The sequence below is a fragment of the Meles meles genome, chromosome 12, assembly GCF_922984935.1.
Source record: "Meles meles chromosome 12, mMelMel3.1 paternal haplotype, whole genome shotgun sequence".
Classification (NCBI taxonomy): domain Eukaryota; kingdom Metazoa; phylum Chordata; class Mammalia; order Carnivora; family Mustelidae; genus Meles; species Meles meles.
This window is the reverse complement of record NC_060077.1, coordinates 46,593,042-46,619,437: the sequence shown is the minus strand read 5'-3', so window position 1 is coordinate 46,619,437 and position 26,396 is coordinate 46,593,042. Positions and strand designations below refer to the sequence as shown.

General features: G+C 37.8%; 1 protein-coding gene across 3 annotated transcripts in view; it reads right to left on the bottom strand.

Annotated features, from left to right (window-relative positions):
• Positions 1 to 24,739, bottom strand: part of MIB1 (MIB E3 ubiquitin protein ligase 1) — a 138,077-nt gene extending 113,338 nt beyond the window's left edge. For all 3 annotated transcript variants that reach the window (XR_006821036.1, XM_046024771.1, XM_046024772.1), the window contains exons 1-2: positions 24,502 to 24,739; positions 1,758 to 1,929 (exon numbers count right to left, since the gene is read on the bottom strand). Coding sequence is in view for 2 of the 3 variants with exons in the window: in XM_046024771.1 (XP_045880727.1) it covers positions 1,758 to 1,929; positions 24,502 to 24,730 (401 nt within the window). In the remaining variant the exon portion in view is untranslated. The remainder of the gene's footprint in view (positions 1 to 1,757; positions 1,930 to 24,501) is intronic.
• Positions 24,740 to 26,396: the final 1,657 nt, after the last annotated feature.

Genomic DNA, 26,396 nt, shown 5'->3' with positions numbered 1-26,396 from the left:
CAACTGTGAGAGAAGTAACATAAATTAAGGCCAAAAAGGTAACACCACAGCAATGACAAATGGCAAGTGGCACTTGATCCCAGGTTCAGGAAGACAAGAAGTAGTGGTAGGGACTCTGGTAAACTCAAGACCATGATTTGTCTTAAGGACACAGATGCTCCTCTGTCAGCCAACTGTCACCATGAACAAATGCCCAGTGCTGACAGTCTTTGGGTATGTGTGTGCATGCGCGTGTGTGTGTTCAAAAATTTAGAGCACAGCACAGGCCAAGTAATATATCGGTGGCCTGGATGTAACCTAACACTAACTTGTTTCCAAAGTACTGAATACTTACAGAGGACTATGGACCTTGAAAAAAATTCTACCCTCAAAAATCTGGACCAGCTTAGTTCTCCAAGGCCATCTTTCCCTTATTCTTCTATATCTTTCTCATTCATAAAATCAAAAAGGTTTTTCCTTTTGTTTTGTTAATTTTACCTCAATATTCTATTCATTTTTAGAATGTCTTTATTATAACTTTAAAACTTGTAAGCAAAAGGATAAGAATAAACAATTTGCTCAAAACTACTCAGTTAATAAAAGCAGGACCAGGATTTGAACTGGGACAGTCTTTCTCTTTCTTTTTTTTTTTTTTTTTTTAAGATTTTATTTATTTATTTATTTGACAGAGAGAAAGAGAGAGAGCATAAGCAGGGGGCATAGCAGGCAGAGGAAGTGGGAGAAGCAGGCTCTTCACTGAGCAGAGAGTCTGACATGGGGCTCAATCGCAGAACCCTGGGTTCATGACCTGAGCTGAAGACAGACACTTAATCAAGTCAGCCACCCAGGGGTCCCTGAACTGGGTGGGACAGTCTTATACCTAAATCCATTTTTCTACTACTCCTGCTGCTTCCCTATGACTGGCTAAATTCTTGCTTCTATACATTATTCTTATCTATCTACATAAGAAGATTCAATCACCTAAAACTGTGTACCAATTCACAGTTCATATTCCTCTCTCTCTGCTAAGACACTTAATACTAATAATCTCTATATACAGTGTAAAATATCAAAAGATATTCACTCCTGGTCAAATAATCCCTTAACTTATAAACTCTTTAAGAAGAAAAAAGAATTCTGTGCTTTAAGGGCACCTGGATGGCTCAGTCCATTGAGCGTCCAAATCTTGATTTCGGCTCAGGTCACTGATCTTGTGAGATTGAGCCCGGTGTCAGACTCCACACTCAGCAGAGTCTGCTTAAGACTCTCTCACTCCCTCTGCCCCTTCCCCTGCTTAGTCGCACTCTTTTCTCTCTCTCAAATAAATAAATCTTAAGGAAAAAAAATGCTGTGTTTTAGTTATCTTCAAATTTATACAAGCATAGTAGCAGCTACATAGTCTTAATGAACGCCTGTTGATTCAATCAATGGGCCCAGTGTTCATCTGGTAGCGATGAACAGAAGAGAATGCACAGTAAGAAGAAAATAGTGAGACTCTCTTGGGCTGCCCTTGCATTTCCAAATACTGAGGAGTGCCAAGTCTCCATGCCAGAGATAGAATAGCCCAGATTATCTTGAAAAAATACGTGCAGCTCCATCTTCACAGAGCTCTTTTCTCACTCTATGGCAGGCCTGGTCCACATTAGCCTAATATCTCCTATGTCCTAAACTAAACCAGCTGTCAGTAGCTATTTCCAAATCCTATTTTTAAGGCGAAATAGTATAAAAAATTGAACGCCGACAAGGAATTAAAACTGAAGAAAAACTGTTTACCCTACCGCTCACTTCCTGGTGTAGTAATTCTATAAAAGCGATGTCTTAAATGATGTTTATCTCCATGATAACAAACAGTGCACAAATCATAATTTGTACATTCTGCACATTTCCATCGAATGCCAATGATTGGTTGCTGGCGGCAGGTATCACACATGGTTCCATCATGCTTGATGCCTATTAAAACAAAGATACATGTTTACATTAACTGCAAGAATTATTTACTTGAATATTACTCCCTGGGGGAAAAAATAACACAGCATTTTAAAAAGTAATTCAATAAAGTAGGAAAGGCTATTTCAAATGTACCACATATAGTTTCAAGACAACATATTTCAAGTATTTTAAACAGTATAAATTATAAACTAAACATTTTCTATCACTTCTTTCTTCATTAGTAAGAGTACGTCTCAGTAACACTTTTTTTGCTGTCATCCACAAACTGAAACTTAGGTTCAATCTAGCAACAGAAAGAAGAATCATTTACTACCAAGTAGATGTTTCAGACTTCAAACATTCAGAACCTTTTGAGGAATTTCAACCTATTATCCAGGTTAATAATTACTCCAAAAGAAAAAAAAAGTTTCACCTCATATCATGGAAACTAACTACCAATTAATTTAAGGATCCATCCCTAGGTATTGAAAAACCCAGGGCACCTGGGTGGCTCAGTGGTTTAAAGCCTCTGCCTTCGGCTCAGGTCATGGTCCCAGGGTCCTGGGATTGAGCCTCGCACTGGGCTCTTTGCTTAACAGGGAGCCTGCTTCTCTTCCTCTCTCTCTGCCTGCCTCTCTGCCTACTTGTGATCTCAGTCTGTCAAATAAATAAACATAATCTTAAAAAAAAAAAAGAAAAAACATTAAAAAAAAAAAGAAAGAAAGAAAGAAAAGAAAACCTCCACACCCCAAACAACAAACTTCAGAAAAGGATTACCAAGTTGTTTCTCAGTGTAAAAGGAATATACTATAGTCAAGATTGCTGTTTGTTTTCCTTACAGAACAAGAAATCTGGAAAAAAGGAAATAAGCATTTGGCAATATGATCTCCACTAAAGATGATAACATGAATGACACAGACAATTAGAACTATAAAAGGGGGGAGGGCACCTGGGTGGCTCAGTTAAGCTTCTACTCTTGGCTCAAATCATGGGTCACAATCTCAGGCTCCCTGCTTGGCAGGGAGCCTGTTTCTCCCTCTCCTTCGGTCCCTCATCCATGCTCCCTCTCCTATCTCTCTCTCTCCCAAATAAAAATAAAATCTTTTTTTTTTTTTTAAAGATTTTATTTATTTATCAGAGAGAGAGCGAGAGTGAGCACAGGCAGACAGAGTGGCAGGCAGAGACAGAGAGAGAAGCAGGCTCCCCGCCGAGCACAGAGCCCGATGTGGGACTCGATCCCAGGATGCCAGGATCATGACCTGAGCCGAAGGCAGCTGCTTAACCAACTGAGCCACCCAGGTGTCCCAATAAAAATAAAATCTTAAAAAAAAAAAAAAAAAAAAACCTATAAAAGGTACCCCTATAAAGTAATGAAAATAACTAACTTTTTTGGGTAACAAGATTGGGAATAATGTTCATAAGCATCTGCCTTCGACTCAGGTCATGATCCCAGGATCCTGGGGTCAAGACCCACATGGGGACTCCCTACTGGGAGTCTGCTTCTCCCTCTCCCCTGCCCGATACTCCCCCTACTTGTGTGCTCTCTCTCCGTCAAATAAATAAAAAATAAATAAAATCTGGGGCGCCTGCGTGGCTCAGTGGATTAAGCCGCTGCCTTCGGCTCGGGTCATGATCCCGGGGTGCTGGGATCGAGTCCCGCATCGGGCTCTCTGCTCAGCGGGGAGCCTGCTTCCCTCTCTCTCTCTGCCTGCCTCTCTGCCTACTTGTGATCTCTCTCTCTGTCAAATAAATAAATAAATAATCTTTAAAATAAATAAATAAATAAATAAAATCTTACTATTCTATTTAGATCACCTGATAAATTAAAACTAGAAGTTTTTTAAACAATGTGGGACCTGTGAACAGTGTCACTACTTTATGGCAATGTATGATCAGGCCCAATACTGAACTATAAGCAAGGGCTGTATTGTCCATTCAACACTAACACGCCTGAATTTGAGTTCTGGCTTTCACTTGCTGTTATTGTGCCCCTGAAAGAGTCATTTTAACATTAGTATTTATATGAAAAATAATAGTATCGGGGTGCCTGGGTGGCTCAGTGGGTTAAAGCCTCTGCCTTTGGCTCAGGTCATGATCCCAGGGTCCTGGGATCAAGTCCCACAACAGGCTCTCTGCTCAGGAGGGAGCCTGCTTCCCTCTCTCTCTGCCTACCTCTCTGCCTGCTTGTGATCTCTGTCTGTCAAATAAATAAATAAAATCTTAAAAAAATAATAATAATAGTATTTATTTCAAGAATTTGGAGAGCAGAGAAGTAAGGTGGGGTTTAAATGAAACAAGACTGCTCATGTTGAAGGTGGGTAAGAGGGATGTTCATTATATAATTCCCTATTTTGTGTTAAGTTTAGAAAATTTCCATAATTAAATAAAAGGATTCGTTTTAGTTCTCAGAACCTCAGCTCCCTTTGGAGGAGGCATTATGTTCTTTAAAGGTAAGGGCTGTTCTAAGAATCAAGTAAGAATGTACTACATATGCGAGAACTAGAGCACAAAAATAGTAATGTTATTACTAAACTCTAAAAGAACTAATACACTTACTGCACTACTGCTGCTTCCTGGTAAGGAAAAAAAAACTGCATAATTAATTTTCTATATTCAAGTTTAAAATCCCATAAGGTAACTACTTTCTAAATAAAGAGTCAAACATGAAGATAAACTTGTGCCTAAGCTGAGATGGTTAAAAAAAAAAAAAAACGGGGTGGGAGGAAGAACAGTAGAAGGAAGATGGGATGCCTAGTGAACTACCAAAGAGCAGGACACCCTACACCAAATATGTTTCGTGTGCAGTCCTTCCGCATCTCCTGCCACACAAATGTCTGACTGCATTTGGGCAGATGGCAGATACCAGTACCTGCTGATTTCATTCAGTGACTATTTTATGCTACTGTGGGCAGACCCTCTGCTGCTTTCAAGTATCATCCCTAGTGTAGAATGGAGAACAGAAAGGAAGAAAATTAAAGTGGCTAGAAAAAAGGGGTCAAATCCTAAGAAAGTTACACAGTACTTACACAGGCATAAATAATGGTACTTTAAGCCAGGATAAAGCTAGTAGGATTGGAGAGAAAACAGAAGTCAGGAAGATTAAGGACTTGATGCCTATGGGTTAGAAAACTAAAGATGTAGAAAGTAACAAAAAAAGTATAAATGAGATCATTCAAGAGAACACAAATAGATAAGAGATATTTAGGAACAAACAGTACAATAACTGAAATCTAGAACTGCACTGTTTTTTACTTTAAAAAGAGAGAGAGAGAGAGAGAGAGCGCCATTAACAACAAAAAAACACATACTTAAAATTTCAAGTCCAGGGACGCCTGGGTAGCTCAGTCAGTTAAGCATCTGCCTTCAGCTCGGGTCATGATCCCAGGGTCCTGGGATAAGTCCCATATTGTATGCCTCGCTCAGCGGGGAGCCTGCTTCTCCCTCTCCCTCTACTGGCACATGTGTGCTCTCTCTTACTCTCTCTGACAAATAAATAAAATCTTTAAGAAAAAATTCCAAGTCCAGGCCTCTATTAATAGATACTCATCTAAGAAACAAAATGAGGGGCGCCTGGGTGGCTCAGTGGGTTAAGTCTCTGCCTTCAGCTCAGGTCATGATCTCAGGGTCCTGGGATCAAGCCCCGCATCAGGCTCTCTGCTCAGCTGGGTGCCTGCTTTCCCCCTCTCTGCCCACTTGTGATCTCTTTCTCTCTCTCTCTGTCAAATAAATAAATAAATATCTTTAAAAAAAAAAAAAAAGAAACAAAATGAAAAAAGAATCAGGACAAATTTCCTAGAAATACTAGAGTAGACCTTTCAAAGGAATAAAGAAGAAATCTCAGAAGTATAGTGTGTATTCAGTGAACCAGGAGCAGCTTCATTTGTTTGGCAGGAATTTGAAATATCATCAGAGACTTAGAGATAAAATTATAGTCAGGCGGGGATATAACAAGATACAACATGATTTCTGACTGGCAGATTTAAATTGTTACATTAAATGGTAAAAACAAGAATACTTGATTTAAGAAACTAGTTCTCTAACTTTCTAGCTAGGTAATGTTCAGAATAAATTTAAACTACTACTCTGGGACCAATATTCTTATCTATACATGGAGAAAATACTTCCTTTCATATCTGTTATAAGCTGACTATATTTCCCTCCCCCCAAAATTTATGTTGTAGCCCTAACCCGCCACATGCTGATTACTTGCAGATGAGACCTATGGGAAGTAGCTAGGTGGTGAAGAGGTAATGAGGGTATAATGAGATTAGTGTCCTTAAAAGAAGAGAAAGAGCTAAGAGGTCTCCCACTCTCTGCCACATGAGGACACAGCCAGAAGGCAACAAGCCAGGAAGACAGTCCGACAGTCCTCACCCAGGAACGGAATTAGCAAGCACCTTACTCTTGGACTGCCCAACCTCCAGAACTACAAGAAATAAATTCCTATTGTTAAACCACCCACTCGATGGTAGTTTGTTATGGCAACCAAGGCAGAAAAGGGTAATACAGAAACGGACCTTGTGATGCTAAAGTGATATACAGAGGTAAAAATACTTTGAAAGGCTTTAAAGCAAAATGCAAATATAAAGAATTATACTGCACTTATTAAATGTACTAATTACATTAGTATAATTAAACCATACTGCATTTATTAAATGTACTAATCATCTATTTAAATAACTTGGTGATCAAAATCATCATATATTCCAAGCAAATGTGGCAACTTATACAGAAAATCAAAGAACTTTTAAATTCTCAATTTCCCAGAGACTATATATATGGAACATTCAATTACTCATGCATGGATTACCTGTATTTTAGCAAATTACCTACCTTCTCCACGGCAATTCTCTTGTTACTGTTTTATGTCAGGTTTTCCCCCAAAGCTTATGATTTACCTGCAGCTATTATCTGTCTTCTCAGTGCCTCTGAAATGTTTTCACTCCAGCACAGCAACAGACACAACTGCCATAAAAGATAGTCCTAAAAACCAGCAGATAATCCACTACCTCTCAACAGTTGATAATGATGTATTCTATCCTATGGCTCACTAAGTCTGATTGCATCAATCATGAAAATTATCATCAGCCATACGCCCAAAAGAAATATTCTAAACAGAATGTATACTAAAATAAAAACCACAAATTTAAAGCCATAAAACTCAAAGCTACTAGCATTCACGAGTATTACATGCTTCAGTCATTTAGAATAAAAATCGAAACGTGAAATGCAATCTTTATTCTTCTTTTTTAAGACTATAAATGAATTCGTGAAAAAAAAGGTGTTTTTTTTTTTTAATCACATAAGGTTTGGTTTTTTGTTTTTTGTTTTTGTAAAGGTACCAAATAATCCATAAACTGGGTAATCATCTCTTGGGTTACTAAGAATTTGCTATATTTCACTTTAAATCAGTATGTAATGAATTCCTCATAATGTTCACTGTGAAAAAAATGTGCAATTATTCCTGCAGTTATTTCCCAACACAAATAGGAAATGTTTATAAAGTTAAGAAAGAAATTATTCTAGCTCACACAAAGTTTTTTTTAAAGTAAATTCTAAAACCAATCAACAGATAAATATTTGAAGAACTATCATAACAATGTCTGATGCAGGACTATTAAACTGAGTTTTAAATTTTTATACAACTGCAACTTATAATAAGAAATAGCAAATCACAATATGCACTTTTAAAAATTTACAGATTTTAATAATGAAATACAGGTGTATCCCTGCTCTGTATGTATATTTTATACCAGTTAGATTCCTAAAAAACTAAGTATATATTTAGAGTGGAGGAAAGGGGTGGTAGATAGTATTTTCCAAAGGGGACCACACCAATATATATTCACCTTAATTGCTCTTCTGACAATGTGACAATGACAGATGACCACTAAAAGGAGAGTCTATTTTCCTTCCCACAGAATCTGGACATTTGCAATTGCCACAGTCAACATAAGGAAGCAGAAGTAACAGTTACAGCTTCTAAGGTTAGATCGTAAAACACAGTGCAGGTGCCACTTGTCTGCCTGTATCTGTCTTTATGTCTCCCTCAGGATTCATACCCTGCATGCCTTGAGAGTTCTTTCATCATTAAGTCCGGCTACCCTGAAGCCACCAATGATAGAAAAGAACATGGAGAGGTCACACAGATATTGCAGAGCAGAGACAAACTGTTCCCCAAACTGTCTCCAAATCCCCAATCCATGGAAGCAATGAACATATAAATTTCTACACACCAGTAAGTTTTGGGGTAATCTGTAACCATTTTAACTGAAACAAAGCAAGTTTTTTTAAAAAGTATGAACTTTGTTATAGTTCCTTACAATATAACATATTGAAAATAAAGATAAACTGAAAAGCTAAATATGAAAATAGAAAATCAGGGGCGCCTGGGTGGCTCAGTGGGTTAAAGCTTCTGCCTTTGGCTCAGGTCATGATCCCAGGGTCCTGGGATCGAGTCCCACATCAGGCTCTCCGCTCCTTGAGGAGCCTGCTTTCTCCTCTCTCTCTGTCTGCCTCTCTGCCTTCTTGTGATCTCTGTCTCTCAAATAAATAAAATCTTAAAAAAAAATAGAAAATCATAAAAGGGCTAGAAAAAAGAAGTTGAACATATTTTACAATTATGAGTAGTCTTTCTAAGATAACATGAAACCCAGAAGTCATACACATGCCCAAATGAGCACACCCACTATACAGATTATTTAGAAAAAATCTGAAAACCCACCTCAAACTGCTGACAGTGATTCGGGGTGCAAGAGGATAAGGAGAGAGCACTCTCATGTTTTATTCTACATGCTTTTGAATTGTTTAGTTATATTATAACTATATTATTTTCATAATTTATTTTAAATTATGAAACACAAAACAAGACTAATTTTATCCTCTTGGCACAGATTAAATACATGCATGCAAAGACTAAGCTAATAAGATTTTGCTGAGGATGAAATATAAATTCATACAACCTTTATGGAAGTACTTGCAAAATGTTTCAAATGTCTTAAAGACTGTCAGGTGCTTGGGAGGCTCAGTTTGTTAAGTATCTGCCTTCAGCTCAGGTCATGATCCTAGGGTCCTGGGATTGAATCCCTCATCTGGCTTCCTGCTCAGTGGGAAGTCTGGTTCTCCCTCTGCCCTCACCCTGCTCCTGCTCATTCTTTCTTTCTCTCTCTCTCTCTCTCTCTCTCTCTCGAAAAATAAATAAATAAATAAAATCTTTTTTTAAAAAAAGGCACGATGACCCTATCTTCAAATTTTTTAAAAAGTACATCCAAAGATACTAAGTTCTTTGTAGATCAAAACAAAAATTGAACATAACCTATGTCAAAAATATGGGACTATTTATGTGTAAACTATGGTAATGCAAAGAGAGAAATTCTATGCAATTAAACCACGTTGTAGAAGAAATATTACTGATATGGTAAACTATATTTTTTTCATAAACTCATTATTATTTTCTAAAGTAGTAGCAAAGAGCTACAATATACCATTATATAAGACATATAATACACATGCACAGAAAAACTAGAAAGATAATCTCCAAAATGTACTAAAGGGATTACCCTTTATGGTTTTCTAAATCTTCTACACTGAGTGTATATTACGTCTAGGAAGCAGCTGAGTGAGTAGGGGCATTAATATATCAGAGATGCTCATGTATGTCATCTATAAATTAAAATAAAGACAAAAACATGATATTTACAGCAAATATTTACAGAGACTAACTTTCAAATACTCTAGCAACAGAGTATGTAACTACAACAAAGAAGTTTTTGTTTCTTTTAACCCTTACTCTAACTGAGCTATTTCATGAAAATAAAATATATACTTTATCTGACTACACTCCTCACTGGCACGTGCCTGCAGACACAGGCTAAACTGTCTTACCCCTGGAAAGCACCATGACCAAAACACCATAATTGATTTCAAATGTCAGTAATAGTAAGTGTCCACACAATGGTTAAGTTTCTGAATAGGTCTAAAATAGGTCTTCTTTGTCATCACAAAAAGTAAAATGCACTAAACAAATCAGTACCAATATGCACTTAAGAGGTTTATCCTTAACTATACAGCTCTTCAAATGAGAGTTAGCTGATGAAAGGCAGAGGAAAAATGTATCCCACCTTCCCCATCTGACCAAAGAATGAGAAGTCCAATTTTCAGCTATTCGCTTATTGATGTATTTTTCATCTCTAAGTTCATTTTCCACAAAGCACAATGATAAAAACACTCATGAGCTCATAACTTAAGTATAGGTTTTCTTTAAAAGGAGCTATTTAAACACACAATGATAACTCATTAAAAAAAAACAAACCTAGAATTCATGGTTTTAGAGAATACCTCAGGAAAACCATTAATGCACACAAAAGCACATCCAAATCCTTTCTTGGTTCCCACAGTTCAAATGCCAGCAAAGCTACTGGAACAGCTGTTAAACAGACTAAGGCTGAGAATTGAAAAAAGTAAACAAAGCAGCCTCCTCCACCATCAAACTGAGCACTACAGAATTTTTAATAAGAATGCAATTAATTGACTTTAAAACAAAAGTTGATATTTAAAGAAAACACAAAAAGGAGAAAGGGTATTTAATAAACAAGACCAATACTTCACTGAGTTCTTACTTCAGTAGCTCGTTTCCCCTTAAGACATCCACCCAATTCATTCGCATCTAAAATCATTCCCTCCCAGTTTAAACCTCCTTAATCTTGGCAAGTGTTATTCCTTAAAATGTTCATTTCAAAAAACTTAATTCCCTAACTAAACCTATTAGTCCTTTTTCTCCTTCCTATAGAATACCATATTACCCTACAGACTCAATGCTCTTTTCCTTTGTTATGCTTTACAAAGACATCTGCCACTATTAAATGAACCACCTGATGATAGCTTTTGACTCATTCTACCAATACTCAAATGACCATCTGCTCTACATTTTAATGGTATCTCGCCTAAATTCAAAAACTTAAGAGAATTTACATAGCTTAGGTCTTTTTGTTGGAAAATTTTATGAGAACAATAAAACATGCTGGTCAAGATCAATGACAACAGTTCTTAAAAGAGCCAATGAAAACATCTCGAAATCATAAAGCAGTGATTTATTTAAGTAAAATGTTAAATTTCTAGTTAGAAAAGATGACTGAAAGAGAGAATCAGAATTCTCACTATAATCAGTGCACTCCACAAAGCACTTCAACACGTAACAAGAATACCTAAATTATCATTTCGTGTAATAGCAAAAGAAAAAAGTAAACAATATAATTGTTCACCAACAAAAGAATGGAAACATGGATTAGGTATAGAATGGAATACCTAAAATTAATATTCAATAGTCACACAATTCAAGTGAATGAATCCTTCAACCATAATGCTGAATTTTTTTTAATTATCTAAGAATATAAAATGTTGCAAATAAAGTACCATATATTGTTCATAAAAACATAGCACAAATGTTACATATGTACAAATGGTACATAAAAACGTAGCACAAATGTTTAAAAAAAAAAACCCATAAATTTCTAGATAATGGTTACCTTAGGAGAGGAGAGAAGGGAATGACATTGGATAGAAGTACACAGGGCATTTTGTTTCTAGATGGGTTCACAAGTATTTATTACTCAATCTACTCAGATATCTTATATATTAAGTGATAAATTTTAAAACATTTTAAAGTTAAAAAAATCCTAAAAGACTAATATGACACCTAGTTAATCCTCTAAATTTGTACCCTAATTGGAAGATTTCACCTAACATTAAAAAAATATTTTACAAGTCATTAGCCAGTATTTAAATGTAATTACTTATTGTGGCATAACTGTTGATGTCATTCAACCAAAAAAGAAATCCTATTTCTGATTTAAAGACTCATTCAACTTTAACCCCAAATCAATGTGACAAAAAACCAACTATAGTATGCATCTTACTCTCTCTGAACCTTCAAACTACTTACTGGTTTAAAAATTGTCTCAAAAATAATTAAAATTCCTAATGAGGGTAAGGCCTCTGTGACCTGCCAGCTGGTTGGTATATTCCACATTCCTTTCTCTTGAGAAATACTAAATTAATGAAAATAAGATTGTTATTACTAATAATACTAGCCACTACTCATTACCACATCAAGCTAACATGCCTTACACATACTTTATTTAATTTTTCCAATAATACTAAAAGCTAGGCATTATGATCCCCATGTAAACATGAAGATACTGAGGCTGAGGTAAGTAACCTACCTTAAGTCACACAGTATTAGTAGGTGGCAGGCTCAAATTCAAACCTAGGTGGGTCTGATTACAAAGTCTGGCCCTATTAAGGTCTTCGTTCCACCCAGGTTTTTTCTCCATCTGGTCTTACCTAAAGAATAATTACATATCTAGAGCAGCATGTTCCCAATTCAACCTACTAGATTCAAAATACTATAAGTTATCAAGTCTTATTCTAATAGCCAAATAAATCTCAGAGAGATACACTTTAAAAATTGAAAAGATTATTTACTTGTTAGTTAATTTCAATAATGTAGTAAAGTGCAACATCACTACTTCAAGTAAACCAATTCTTATTATACATTAAGAAAATGTCTCTGAGGGCATGTCACCCAAAATCTACAATCCCATCATATCTTTTCTGTTGGACAAGTTATTCTCATCTATTTTTGCATCCTCTACTACTCTACTGTATTACAAGTTTGCATAATTAAATTACAATCATGCCCTACACAATCCAAACAAAAGAAAGAAGTTATCAAAATAGGCATACACTTGGCAATTTCAGTATTATGTTTGTTATTTTTAGCATTGTTGTATGGGGGTAGAAAGTAAGGTCAAACAAAATTAAGAATTTTGTCACTTTTGGGGAGCCTGGGTGGCTCAGTCGTTAAGCATCTGCCTTCAGCTCAGGTCATGGTCCCTGTGTCCTGGGATCGAGCCCCACATCGGGCTGCTTATTCCACGGGAAGCCTGCTTCTCCCTCTTTTACTCCCCCTGCTTGTGTTCCCTCTCTCACTGTGCCAGTCTCTCTGACAAATAAATAAATAAAATCTTTAAAAAAAAAAAAAAAGAATTTTATCATTTCTTTTCCTGTTAACCAATGAAAATTTTCATTTTAGAAGCAAAACATGCGTCTGTGTACCCTGACATACTCCAACTTCATTTTACAGGTGAAGAACTATGGCTCAAACAGATTAATATTATAAAGTTGGGGAGAAAAACTGACAAACCAGAATTTTTTTAAGATTTTATTTATTCATTTGAGAGAAAGGGAGCAAGCACAAGAGAGCACAAGCAGTAGGGAGCGACAGTGGGAGAGGGGGAAGCAGACTCCTTGGTGAGCAGGAAGATGGGGACTCTATCCGAGGACCCTGGGTCATGACCTAAGCCAAAGGCAGATGCTTAACCAACTGAGCCACCAAGGCATCCTGACAAACCCAGATTTTAATCTCCACCATCAACTTATTACTTGTGAAATCTTGAGAAAGCTAGTTCATTTCTCATGGCCTGTTTTCTCATCAGTAAAATAAAGGCTATCAAATAACATTTTTATCAGGATTAAATGATAATATAAATAATATACAATATATATTATCTATATATAATATATATAGATAACATATAAAACACTTAGCATAGTGCCTGAAAAATGATTGGAGCCCATGAAATATTAGTCTACTCCCCTAGTTAACAGTCTTACTTGATAAAAATCTAGAATGAACAAATAACCTTAATTTCCCTACTAAGCTAGTACATTTTCCATTACTTCATGAAGACAGACTCGGGGAAGGGGTGAGCAAGGCACCATAATCTTAACTATTACAATTCCAAGCTGTTATAATTTATTATCATCAACCCTACAAAACTCTCAAAAATCAAATGATGACTTTTTTTAATGTAAAAGCTTCTATCCCATTTCTTGTCTTTTTATGAACAAAATTATCATCAATAAGAAAATCTACCCCTGGAGAAAACCAAATACTCATATCATGAGTATGTTTACAGAATATAAAGTAATTCTAACAATGCAACTATCTACAGAAGTTAATGTGCTTTAAAAAAAAAAAAAAGTACTCCCCAAATGATAAATGAATGTCTGGGCTATCTGCTTTTGTTCCCTTAGCTCCCCCACTAAGTTAAATGACTGACACCTTATCTTAGTTGTGTTCTATCAATTCACTTATAAGCCAGTTGTATGGAACTCAGAACCCATTTTCCCTCCAAAACAAAGTTGTTTTTTTTTTTCCTCCAAAACAAAGTTTTAAAGATAATTTAGGTATCGGACTATTTCACAAGAACTGTTTACACAGAGCAATGGGCATACAAAGATAAATACTGTTAAAATTGATAAAAACTCTCAACAAAGTGGGCTCAGAGGGAATACACCTTAACCTTAACACAATAAAGATCATATACAGGGTGCCTGGGTGGCTCAGTTGGTCAAGTGTCTGCCTTCAGCACAGGTTGTGATCCCAGGGTTCTGAGACTGAGCCCTCCTGTATAGGGCTCCCTGTTCAGCAAGCAGCCTGTTTCTCCCTCCCCCTCAGCCACTCCCCCCAACTGTACTCTCCCACTCTCTGTCAAATAAATAAATAAAATCTTCAAAAATAAATAAATAAATAAAGGTCATATATGATAAATCCATAGCTAACATCATATTCAATACTCTATGATTAGGAACAAGACAAAAATGTCCACTCTTGCCACTTTTATTCAACATAGTACTGAAAGTCCTCACCGCAGCAATCAGACAAGAAAAAGAAATAAAAGGAATCCAAATTGGTAAACAATTTGTCATTATTTGCAGATGATATACCATATGTAGAAAACCCTAAGAAGGCCACCAAAAAACTATCAGGACTAATAAATGAATTCAGCAAAATTGCAGGATGCAAAATTAATAGAAATCTGTTGCACTAGTTAACACTAATAATGAAGTAGCAGAAAGAGAAATTAAGAAAACAATCCCATTTACAACAGTATCAAAAGGAATAAAACACATGCAAATAAATTCAACTAAGGAGGTGAAAGACCTGCACACTAAAAACTAAGATATTGATGAAAGAAACTCACAATAAAAAGACAATAGAAACAAACAGAAAGAAACACTGTGCTCATAGACTGGAAGAATTAATATGGTTACAGTGTCCATAATACCTAAAGTAATCCACAGATTTAATGCAATCCTTACCAAAATACCAACAGCATTTCCCATAGAAGTAAAACAAATACTCCTAAAATTGTATGGAACCATAAACAATCCCAAAGAGCCAAAGGAATCTTGAGAAAGAAAGAAAGCTAAAGATATCACAATCCCAGATTTTAAGCTATATACAAAATTACAGTAATTACAACAGTATGGTACTGGCATGAAAATAAGACACATTGACCAATGGAACAGGATAGAGAGACCAGAAATAAAGCCATGCTTATACAGTCAATTAATCTACAACAGAAAAGGCAAGAACATACAATGGAGAAAAGACAATCTCTTCAATAAATGACTACTAGGAAAACATACTAGTATTAGACAGCTACATGCAAAAGAACGAAACTGGACAATTTCTTACACCATACATGAAAATAAACTCAAACCAGATTAAAAACCTAAATATAAGACCCCAAATCATAGAACCTGTGAAAAAAAACATAGGCAGTAATCTCTTGGACACGGGCTTTACTTTAACAACATTTTCTCAGCAAATGCCTTCTCAGCAAAGGAAATATAAGCAAAAATAAACTACTAGGACTACATCAAACTAAAAAGGCTTTTAAACAGTGAAGGAAACCATCAACAAAACAAAAAGGCAAGCTATGAATGGGAGAAGATATTGCAAATGATATATCTGATAAAGGGTTAATATCCAAAATACACATAAAGAACACATATAACTTAACATCAAAAACAATCCAATTTAAAAATTGGCAGAAGACCTGAACAGACATTTTTCAAAAGAAGACATACAGATGGCCAACAGACACATGAAAAGATGCTCAGCATCACTAATCACCCAGAAATGCAAATCAAAACAACAGTGAGGTATCACCTCACACCTAGTATCAAAAAGAAAATAACAAGTATAGGAAAGGATGTGATGAAAAGGAAACCCTCATGCACTAGTGGGAATGTAAGCTGGTGCAACCAGTAAGGAAAACAGTATGAGGTTCCTCAAAAAATTAAAAACAGAACTACCATATGATCCAGTAATTCCACTGCTGGGTATTACCCAAAGAAAATGAAACCACTAATTCGAAAAGATATATGCACCCTAATGTTTACTGCAGCATTAGGTACAATAGCCAAGCTACAGAAGCAACTCACATGTTTACTGACAGATGAATGGATAAAGATGATGTGGTATATATATATATATATATGTATATATATATATACATACACACACACACACACACGCACACAATGGAAAACTACTCAGACATTAAAAAAAAAATGGTCTTGCCATTCACAACAACATGGATGGATCTAGAGGTTATTATGCTAAGTAAAATAAGTCAGACAAAGAATAACAAATATCATATGATTTCATTTACACCTGAAACCTAAAAAACAAACAAACAAAAAGCAGCAACAAAAAAGGGAAAGAGACTCATAAACATACAGAACAAACTAGTGGTTGCCAAAAGGGAGAGGCATAGGGGAATAGGCAAAATAGGTGAAAGGGTTTAAGAGGTACAAACTTCCAGTTATAAAGTAAATAACTCACAGAGATGAAAAGTAAAGTGTAGGGAATATAGTCAATAATATAGTAATAACTTTGGTGAGAGATAACATTTCCAATGGTGAACAATGAGTAAATGACAGCTCAGGTCACGATCTTAGGGTCCCGGAATGGAGCCCCACATCACTGGGTTCCCTGCTCAGCAGGGAGTCTGCTTCTCCCTCTCCTGCTGCTGCTCCACCGCTTGAGGTCCTTCTCTCATTCCCTCTCTCTCAAATAAATTAAAAAAAATCTTTTAAAAGAAGAAGAAGATGATGATGATGATAAGGAGGAATATTCTTTTTTTAAAAAGCCATTTTCCGGGGGCCCCCTGGGTGGCTCAGTGGGTTAAAGCCTCTGCCTTCGGCTCAGGTCATGATCTCAGGGTCCTGGGATCAAGCCCCACATCGGGCTCTCTGCTCAGCAGGGAGATTGCCTCCCCCCTCTCTCTCTCTGCCTGCCTCTCTGCCTACTTGTGATCTCTCTCTATTAAATAAATAAAATCTTAAAAAAAAAAAAAAGCCATTTTCCTATAGGTACTTAAAATGCAAAAAGTTCCTGCTAGGTGACTTAGAGCAATGGTTTCCAAAGTGAGGTATACAACTCAGAAGATACAGAAGATACATGATCCTTTGAAATGCAATAGAAAATGGAAGTCCACAATGTCTTATTGATAATCACAAACTCTAAGCGTTTTTATAAGCTAGCAGCAAACTCAGTGAGTGTTAAACCCTGATCCTGAACAAACAAAATGCTATATATAGTCGGTAGTCTTTACTATCCCCTTAGTATAATTATTCATATGCTTCCCTGCAGAAATATTAATTTATCTGATTACATGGTACTGCTGTGAACTTCAAAGTGGGTGTTATGTACTGTGTTGCAAACAGCATATTATAGTTCTAAAATCCAAAAGTATAAACTTGGTCCCAAGCATTCTAAAAAAAGGGGGTTGTGGACTTTCACTGAAACTTTTACATTTACTTTTTTTCTAAAATTCTAAAAATGAAATTAAGTTTTACTAACTGTAAATTAGCTGACACTAACACCTTCAGTGGCCCTGTATAAAAACACATACCATAGGGAACACAGGTTTACTGAAGGTGAGTGAGAGACTGAGAGCACCTGGGCCCTCCACTGTTGCTCACTTCTGGCACTTTAAGACATATTGCAGCTTTTCTGTGCCTAATTAAGTGGATTTGTGGAATGCATGCTAATGACACAAACAACATGTTGTTGATTATCTTGAGACAAAGTGCTTAAGAGGCAAAATTAAGAATGAGTTCCATATTTTTCACTTACAAAATAAATGAAAAATAAATGTTTCAAAATTACACACATTTTCTGGGATGAAAAGTAGGCATTAGTGGTATGCTCCTTATAAGATCTTTTAATTATGCTCATTTAATGTGTCCCAGGTAAAGATGATGTGAGAAAATAAGTGCTGCCCAAAAGAAACTGGAGTAAGCAAGGTGAAAACTGGTATTTGGAGATGTTTCCATCATTATATGGTCTTTAATAACAAAATGATATGTATCACCAATTTTCATATTCACACTTGAAAGAAAATAATATTTCATTTTAAATTCAGTAAATTCAGAATTCATTGATTCAAAATATAAAAGAGAAACACCTTCCAATTCATACATAAGAAATGATTAGCATCAGAAAAGAGGGAAAGTTACTAGCTAAATTTCAATAAAAAATTTACTTAACTGGTAATGGAATAGAAAAATAAGATTAAGATTTAGTAAACATTATTCGTTAGGGTCCAGTCAGGAGACAGAAACTATAACAATCCACCACTTCTAGAAATGGGTAAACAAGGGGGAAAAAATGAGAGTACTAAAATATAAGAGGCTTTTAAAAAGCATCCCATAGGGCTGGGATCCAGACCTTGATGAAAGGGTCAGACCGGCTGGTGCTGGTATCAATGAGTGGGGGCACGCTGAAGATATTTCTGATTATACTGGAACAAAGTACACTGGAATCAAATACTGACACTGAAACTCTACTGGATAAGATGATACCAAAAGAAAGCTAGCAAAACAGAAAAGAGCAAGTTCCTTCTCCCACTCCAGCCTTCCAGTGTCCTTTGAGCATTCCCTATTGACATAAACAAGTAGGATCCAGATGACAAAAAAGAATATGCAGAGTCCTACCACAGCCTCACCAGGTACAATACAGAGAGTGGGTTGAAGCCAAGACACAAGAGCTTAATAACCAGCATAACATTCAGAAATGCACTTCTTCCCTTTAGATCAATTATCTACCTTCTGAGGTCTCCTTAAAAGCTACAGCACCTAGCAAAATCAAGAATGGAAACAAAATCAATTTAGAATCAGACTTGATTTACTAATATATTAAACTAAGATTGTCAAAAAAAGAAGAAAAATCATACTGCTCTCATTTTTTAAAAGAAGAATATTCTGATGAGAAGCAAAATATCAAAATACCACCCCGATGGTTGGATCCTTTCCAGTGCAGGTGTTAATTCTTTTTCTGCATATATTTTTCCATAACTTTTCAGTATTTAAAATTTACATAAAAAGCACAGTATCATCTATAGTACTTTTTGAAACCTACTTTTTTACTTAACAAATATTTGGTAAATATATACTATATATACATAGTATACTTGTATGTACTATATATATGCATTCTTTCACCTTAGCTGCTAATATTTTATTGTGAGACTCATGTAACATAATACACAAATTATGTAAAAACTTTCAGTAGTTACCAAATGATTGCTTTTATAAATAATACTGCAATGAATTTCTTCATACATACCTTTTTATGGATTTGTGCCTAAGGATTTCATGGATATACACTTAGAAGATTTTCTTAGTTGCAGAATATGTGCATTGTAAAGTTTACAGGATTGCCAAACTGCTTCTTAAAGTGGTTGTATCAATTTACTGTCCCACCAATAACCTGAGAGTTCTCATTTCTCCACATTCTTTATCAATACATACTATTTTTAGACTTTTAATTTTTGCCACTCTGACTGGGGTGAAATATATCTTTTTAAATTTTTATTCCCAGGTTAGCTCTGAGTTAGCTATATGAATAGTTATTAGCTCTTTACTATTAATATCAAATCAAATTTTCACAGCTAGAGGAAAATTTGTATTTAAAATGATCTAATCCTGGGGCGCCTGGGTGGCTCAGTGGATTAAGCCGCTGCTTTCGGCTCAGGTCATGATCTCAGGGTTCTGGGATCGAGCCCCGCATCGGACTCTCTGCTCTGCAGGGAGCCTGCTTCCTCCTCTCTCTCTGCCTGCCTCTCTGCCTACTTGTGATCTCTCTCTCTGTCAAATAAGTAAATAAAATATTTTTTAAAAAAATATTAAAAAAAAATAAATAAAATTATCTAATCCATTTATCTCATACATAAAGGAAAAAGCCAGCTAGCTGGCTTCTAACTTTTTTTTTTTTTAATATTTTATTTATTTGACAGAGAGAAATCACAACCAGGCAGAGAGGCAGGCAGAGAGAGAGGAGGAAGCAGGCTCCCTGCGAGCAGAGAGCCCCATGCAGGGCTCAATCCCAGGACCTGAGATCATGACCTGAGCCGAAGGCAGTGGCTTTAACCCACTAAGCCACCCAGGCGCCCCAGCTTCTAACTTCTAACTGAAAATTTTCTCCCATACCTGGTAATGTAATTACCTATGTTGCTCCCAACCACACACTTACAAGCTAATATTAAAAGGTTGATTTTTCTCATTAAACAAAGACGAGGTAAGATTTTGGTAATTTGAATATTGGGTAAGATATGATAGTTAAGTAGATATGACAATGTCATATCTTCTCCCAAGGGCAGAGCTTGGCTTCAACAGTGTAGGATGACTGGAACTTTGAGCTGCTGTTTAGAACAAAAAAAACGTAAAAGATTAAGAACCCTGATAAAGTAAAACAATAATACCACAAGAGTAAAGACAAACAATCTGGAGGTGGAGAATTTGACAGCATCACATGAAGCTCAAATACTATATGTAATAATATTTGAAATTTCAGTAAGGTCTGTAGATTAGTTAACAATATTGTACTAATGTTATTTTTCTGGTTTCAATAATTGTAAGATACTAATACTTGAAGATGAGCAAGGGGCAAAAGGGAACTCTTTTTACTGGTTTTCTAATTTTCGTAAACCTGAAATTATTTCAGAAAGGTTAAACTTATTTTTTTTTATTTTATTTATTTATTTGACAGAGATCACAAGTAGGCAGAGAGGCAGGCGGGGGGGGGGGGGGGGGGGAGGGGCTCCCTGCTGAGCAGAGAGCCCGATGTGGGGCTCGATCCCAGGACCCTGAGACCATGACCTGAGCCGAAGGCAGAGGCTTAACCCACTGAGCCACCCAGGCGCCCCTAAACTTATTTTTATTTTAACTATTATATAAAGAAATACCAAGTACTGTATATAATAAATATAATATTCAATAAATCTTGAGAATGTAATAAAGTACCAATAGACATCAATTATCAAATATTTTGAAGAAAAAAGAGAAAAGAAAATTGAAAGTAGTATTACAGTCCTGGGGTAAAACCAAATCTAACAGCTTGTGATTTGTTCAATCCTTTAAAAAAAAAAAATACTGAAGATATTAAATCATAGGAATCAAAATTCATTTCAACAGCACTGCATAAGAAGGCTAGCTACACTGCATCTAGAAATGCTTTTAAAATGTCTGCTAAAAGAATCAAATGAACAAGATGAATTATTACACACAACAAATTAAATGAGTAAAATTATCTTGTAAATTAAACTGAGATTTTAAAACAATTACCTCTAAAAACATCTGCTTTTATACAAGATAATGAAACTATGACAGATATACTTCACACCACAAAGCACACAGACAACATTAATATCTCTTCAAAAATTGCTGTGGTATAGGATTTGTTACACTTTACTCTAGAAAGATATTTAAATTTCCTCATAAACGTGCAATTACTGATACCAAGATGACTCCAAATTATTGAGTTGTGGTGAAATTTTAGCTTGAGCTAGCAAGATAAAATCTTTTAAGAGTCTGCAGAAACAGGTATATGCCTCATTCCATGTAAAATGTCAGAGTGTAACGTGCTAAAATGTCTTTGGACAGCAACCAGTCACTATCTATCAAAATGTTAAATATGTGTACCCCTTGATGCAATTCTATAACAGAAGTTCTCAACATTATTATTCATTGTTATTCTGCATAGCAGTGAATAAGAAGACCTGAAACAATATAAAATGCCCACCAAGAAAGCACTAGTTGAATACATTATGGTTATCTAGTCACTGGAATGTTATGCACTTATGAAAGAATAAGATAGACCTACATGTGGTAACATGGAACAATTCCTAATATATTAAGTGGAAGAAACAAAAGTGCAGAAGAGAATACAGTTTATTACCATTTGTGCTTTAAAAAGGTAGATTTACAGTATATTAATAAATATGCTTGCAATAAATAGGGTATATAAAAATACACAAGAAACTGATAACAATGGCTGTCCCTTTTTGTACTGTTGAATCTTTTCTTTTGGGCATGCATATACGTCTTTCCCAATGTTTAAATAACCAGTTAAGAAACACAATTTTATGAATTATCTGTTCAAAAAAACTGAGATGACTTGTGTTAGTTTCCTTTTTGTCGCTGCCAATAACAAATAGGAACCCATTTCAGATTTGTTAGGCTTTGTTAAATTCAATCATCAAGCCTTAGAAGTAGCTTATTTATTAATTAACTCAAAATGTATTAAAGACTTTAAAGTTAAGATCTGAAACCATAAAACTCCTAAAAGAAAACACAGGCAGGAAAAAAAAAAAAAAAAGGAAAGAAAACACAGGCAGTAAGTTCTTTAACAATGATTTTGGCAATGATTTTTTTGGACTTGACACCAAAAGCAAAAGCAACAAAAGCAAAAATAAACAAGTGGGACTCCATCAAAAACTAACGAGTCACTGCACAGCAAGGAAACCATCAACAAAATGAAAGAACTTACTGAATGGGAGAAAATGCTTGCAAATAATGCATATAATGATTAATATATAAAATACATACAGAACTCATACTATTCAACAGCAGAAAAACCAATTTGATTAAAAAATGGACAGAGCATCTGAATATTTTTTCAGTGAAGACATACAGATGGCCAACACACATGAAGAAATGTTCAACATCACTAATCATCATAAAAATGCAAATCAAAACCACAATGAGACATCACCTCACACTAGCTAGAATGGCTACTACCAAAACTACAAGAAACAGCAAAAGATCAAAAATAGAACTACCATAGGATCCAGCAACATTTCTGGGTATCTAGCCAAAGAAACGGAAAACACTACTTCAAAAACATATGCATCCTCATGTTCACTGAAGCATTATTTACAATAGCCAAGACAAGGAAACAACCTGTAAGTCCATCGATGGATGAATGGATAAAGAAAATGTGCCCCCCACCACACACACACAATGGAATATGAACTCAACCATAAAATAAGAATTAAATGCTGCCATTTGCAACAACATGGATGGATCTCAAGAACACTGTGCCAACTGAAATAAAACAGAGAAAGACATATACCGTATGATATCATTTATACATGGAATCTTAAAAAAAAAAAAAAAAAGCTCATAGATACAAAAGCTCAAAGATACAAAGAACAGACTGGTTGCCAAAGGTGGGAGGAAGTGAAATGGGAGAAGGGTGTCAAAAGGTGCAAACTTCCACTTATAAAGTAAAGGTCATGGGATGTAATGTACAGCATGGTGACTACAATTAATAACACTGTGTTGTTGCATATTTGGAAGTTGCTAAGGCAGTAAATCTTAAAAGTTCTCATCACAAAGGAAAAAAAATTATTAACTATGTAGATTATGGATGCTAACTAGACTTATTGTGATGATCGTTTTGCAATGTATATAAATATCAAATCATGTTGTACACAGAAAACTAACAGATGTCAATGATACCTCATTTTAAAAGGAGCTTATTTATGCATTGTGTGAAGTAACAAATTTTAAATTTGAACTACTTTCTACTAAAGAGAGTATCATGGACAAATCTGTAAAAATATTTTTGATTAAAGTAATCCAAAAAAATAAGGCTAGAGCTTTATTTTATGAGCACAAGCCTTCAGTTTACCACATTACAAAAAATTCTAGAGTCAGTAACAAACAGATCCCTGATATTTTTGAATCAAGGACCTTGACTCATTCTGCATGAGTGGGTAAGTCTCTAATATAAACTAAGAGACGGGATGTTAACGACAAAAAATCAGTGTCTAATCCACTTGGAAAAAGTATCTAATACAAGGAAATGGTTCAACAGCTTGGGCTGTTTTTCCCTCTATTGGTAATGAAACAATTTAGATGAAAAATCATTCTACAAGGTCTTAATTAACATTCAGCTACTGAAGTCCAAGTCCTTCTATGTATTACAGGAGGCAATACATACACTTATAAATATATACATACATACATACATACATGGTATCTCAACAAATCCGAACTACCAGAGGCCCCTCGGCAATTGTAACCCGTCAACTAAACACCATATGGCTAGGCAAGCCTCTCTTCAGACAGTTATCACTCGGTGGCTGATTAATTTCAATGGGTTATTAGACAGGCCTCTCTAGACCCTCTCCCTAGAGAAGGAGGAGGGGAACAGCCTGTTGTCTTCCCGGTGCTTTGTGCCTTCCAAGCTTGAATGCATCCTGGTGATGGTGCTGTCATCATTTCCCGTGGGGGTGGCGGGGTCTCTTCGGCAAGTTTTTGTTTACCAGGTACTGAACCTAAATCTCTTTGGCTCTCTCCCTTCCTACCGCGGGCTTCTCCCAGGCAGCCCGACGCCCACCCGGCCTCGCCCCTTCCCCGCACGCTCGGAGCCAAGCGGCCGAGACTTACCTGTGGGCGCGCTGTCCAGAATGCGCAGGTCGTAGGCCCCGGAGCAGCGGTAGTTGGCGGCGGTGCCGTTGTCCCACACCACCACCACCTCCTCGGGGCTCTCGAAGCTCCGGACCGTGCCCACATGGCCCTCGCCGCCGTCCTGCTTCCCCCACTTCCAGTCTGGGCCGCGCACTACCCGGGCCCCGACTCCTTCCACCATCACACGGTTATTCCGGGAGTTACTCATCGGGGCCCGGGCGGTGGGCTCCGCCGCTGCCGCCGCCGCCGCCGCCGGGGGGCCCGTGAGGGAGTTGGGCCCGGGCCGGACTCTCGGCGCCGGCGGGAGCGGCAGGGAGCCCCGGGGGACGTGGGAATAACTCACGGGGGCGGCGACGCGGTCCCCGCCAAGACCACAACCGCTCTCCAGCCGTCGCCGCCGCCGCCGCGCCCCCCGCTCGGACTGGAGGCCGGACCGCAGCGGCTCAGAGGCGGCGGCAGCGGGCGGGCAGAGGGGAGGGGGCCGTGGGCGGGGACTCCCCCGCTTCCTCCGGGCTCCCCGGCCGGGCTACAGCGACGGCCGCCAGGAAACCACGCTCTCCCCCGGCCGGGAGCGCGGGGAGCGCAGGGGGCCGGGGGAAGCTAGCCCGGGGGAGACGGCGAGGGCAGCGGGGAGCAAGCTTAACTGCCGGCCTTTTTTCTCCCCCAGCCCCTCGCTCCGGGGTGGCCGCCCTACTGCCGGCGCCGCCTCCTCCCCCGTGGACAGCGGTGGTACCTCCCGGCGTCCGGCGAGCGCCCGGGCCCACGGGCCCCCTTCTCTGTGCCCCCGCGCACGCCGCCGCGCTCCGCCCCGCCACAGAGTCCCCGCCGGGCGAGAGCGGCTCCACATCCGGATACTGACGCACTCAAGGCTGGAGCAGCACCTTCTCTGACTAGGAGGGGGAGCCTCGGCAACAGTAGGGTGGAAAGGGTTTCGGAGAGTCGCGCGACTGGAGAAAGAAAGGAGAAGAAAATCGATCCCTAAGCGTCTCTCCAGGGCCCGATGAGAGTGCGCATGCGGGCGGCCGGAAAGCGCGGCGGCGGGGGTGGCGGGTGACGGCCAGCCTGAGCCTGAGGCGCTGGAGGGGCGGCTCCACGGGGTTGTGGCCTACGGGTGGTGCGGCGCGCCCCATTGGCTGTGAGAAAAGGGGCGGAGCAAGAAATCCGTCCTACCCTCCCGGAGGTGGGGCTGGAGGAAATCTAGATGCGGCTGGGGTACGACGACTCGGATACTGAAACCGGATAGTTGTGATGAGGTCGGTCTTTAAATTGTGGTATACCTAGGCGTACAGTGTGAACTGTGGATTCCGTGTTGTTTTAGTCGTCTTTTTTCATGGGATCTGAAGTAGGACAGATTATATCACAGATTAAGGACGACGTGTTATTTTTGTATGTGTAAATTTCAAACAAACTGGAGTGGGTGATGAGTGATGTACTTTTTTTTAAGATTTTTTTTTTAAAGATTTTATTTATTTGACAGAGATCACAAGTAGGCAGAGAGGCAGGCAGGGGGTGGGGGGGAAGCAGGCTCCCCGCTGAGCAGAGAGCGCGATGTGGGGCTGGATCCCAGGACCCTGAGATCATGACCTGAGCTGAGGCAGAGGCTTTAACCCACTGAGCCACCCAGGCACCCCTAGGGATGTATTTTTAAGCTGAGTAGAATGGTGTTGAGTGTGAGCTACGTGCAAAGTCCTTTGAAAGGTGTGTCTTGCTTTCCTGCGGAGTCAGAGTGCTAAGGAGACCAAACAGTACACGCTCCTGAGAGAGTTTACATGTACCTTGTCCATTGATAAGCCCCTCCATCCCAGACGTGATTCAGCCCTTGAATACAAAAGACAATCTTGGAAGGAAAATAAGAGGGCCATAAGAGTGGTTTC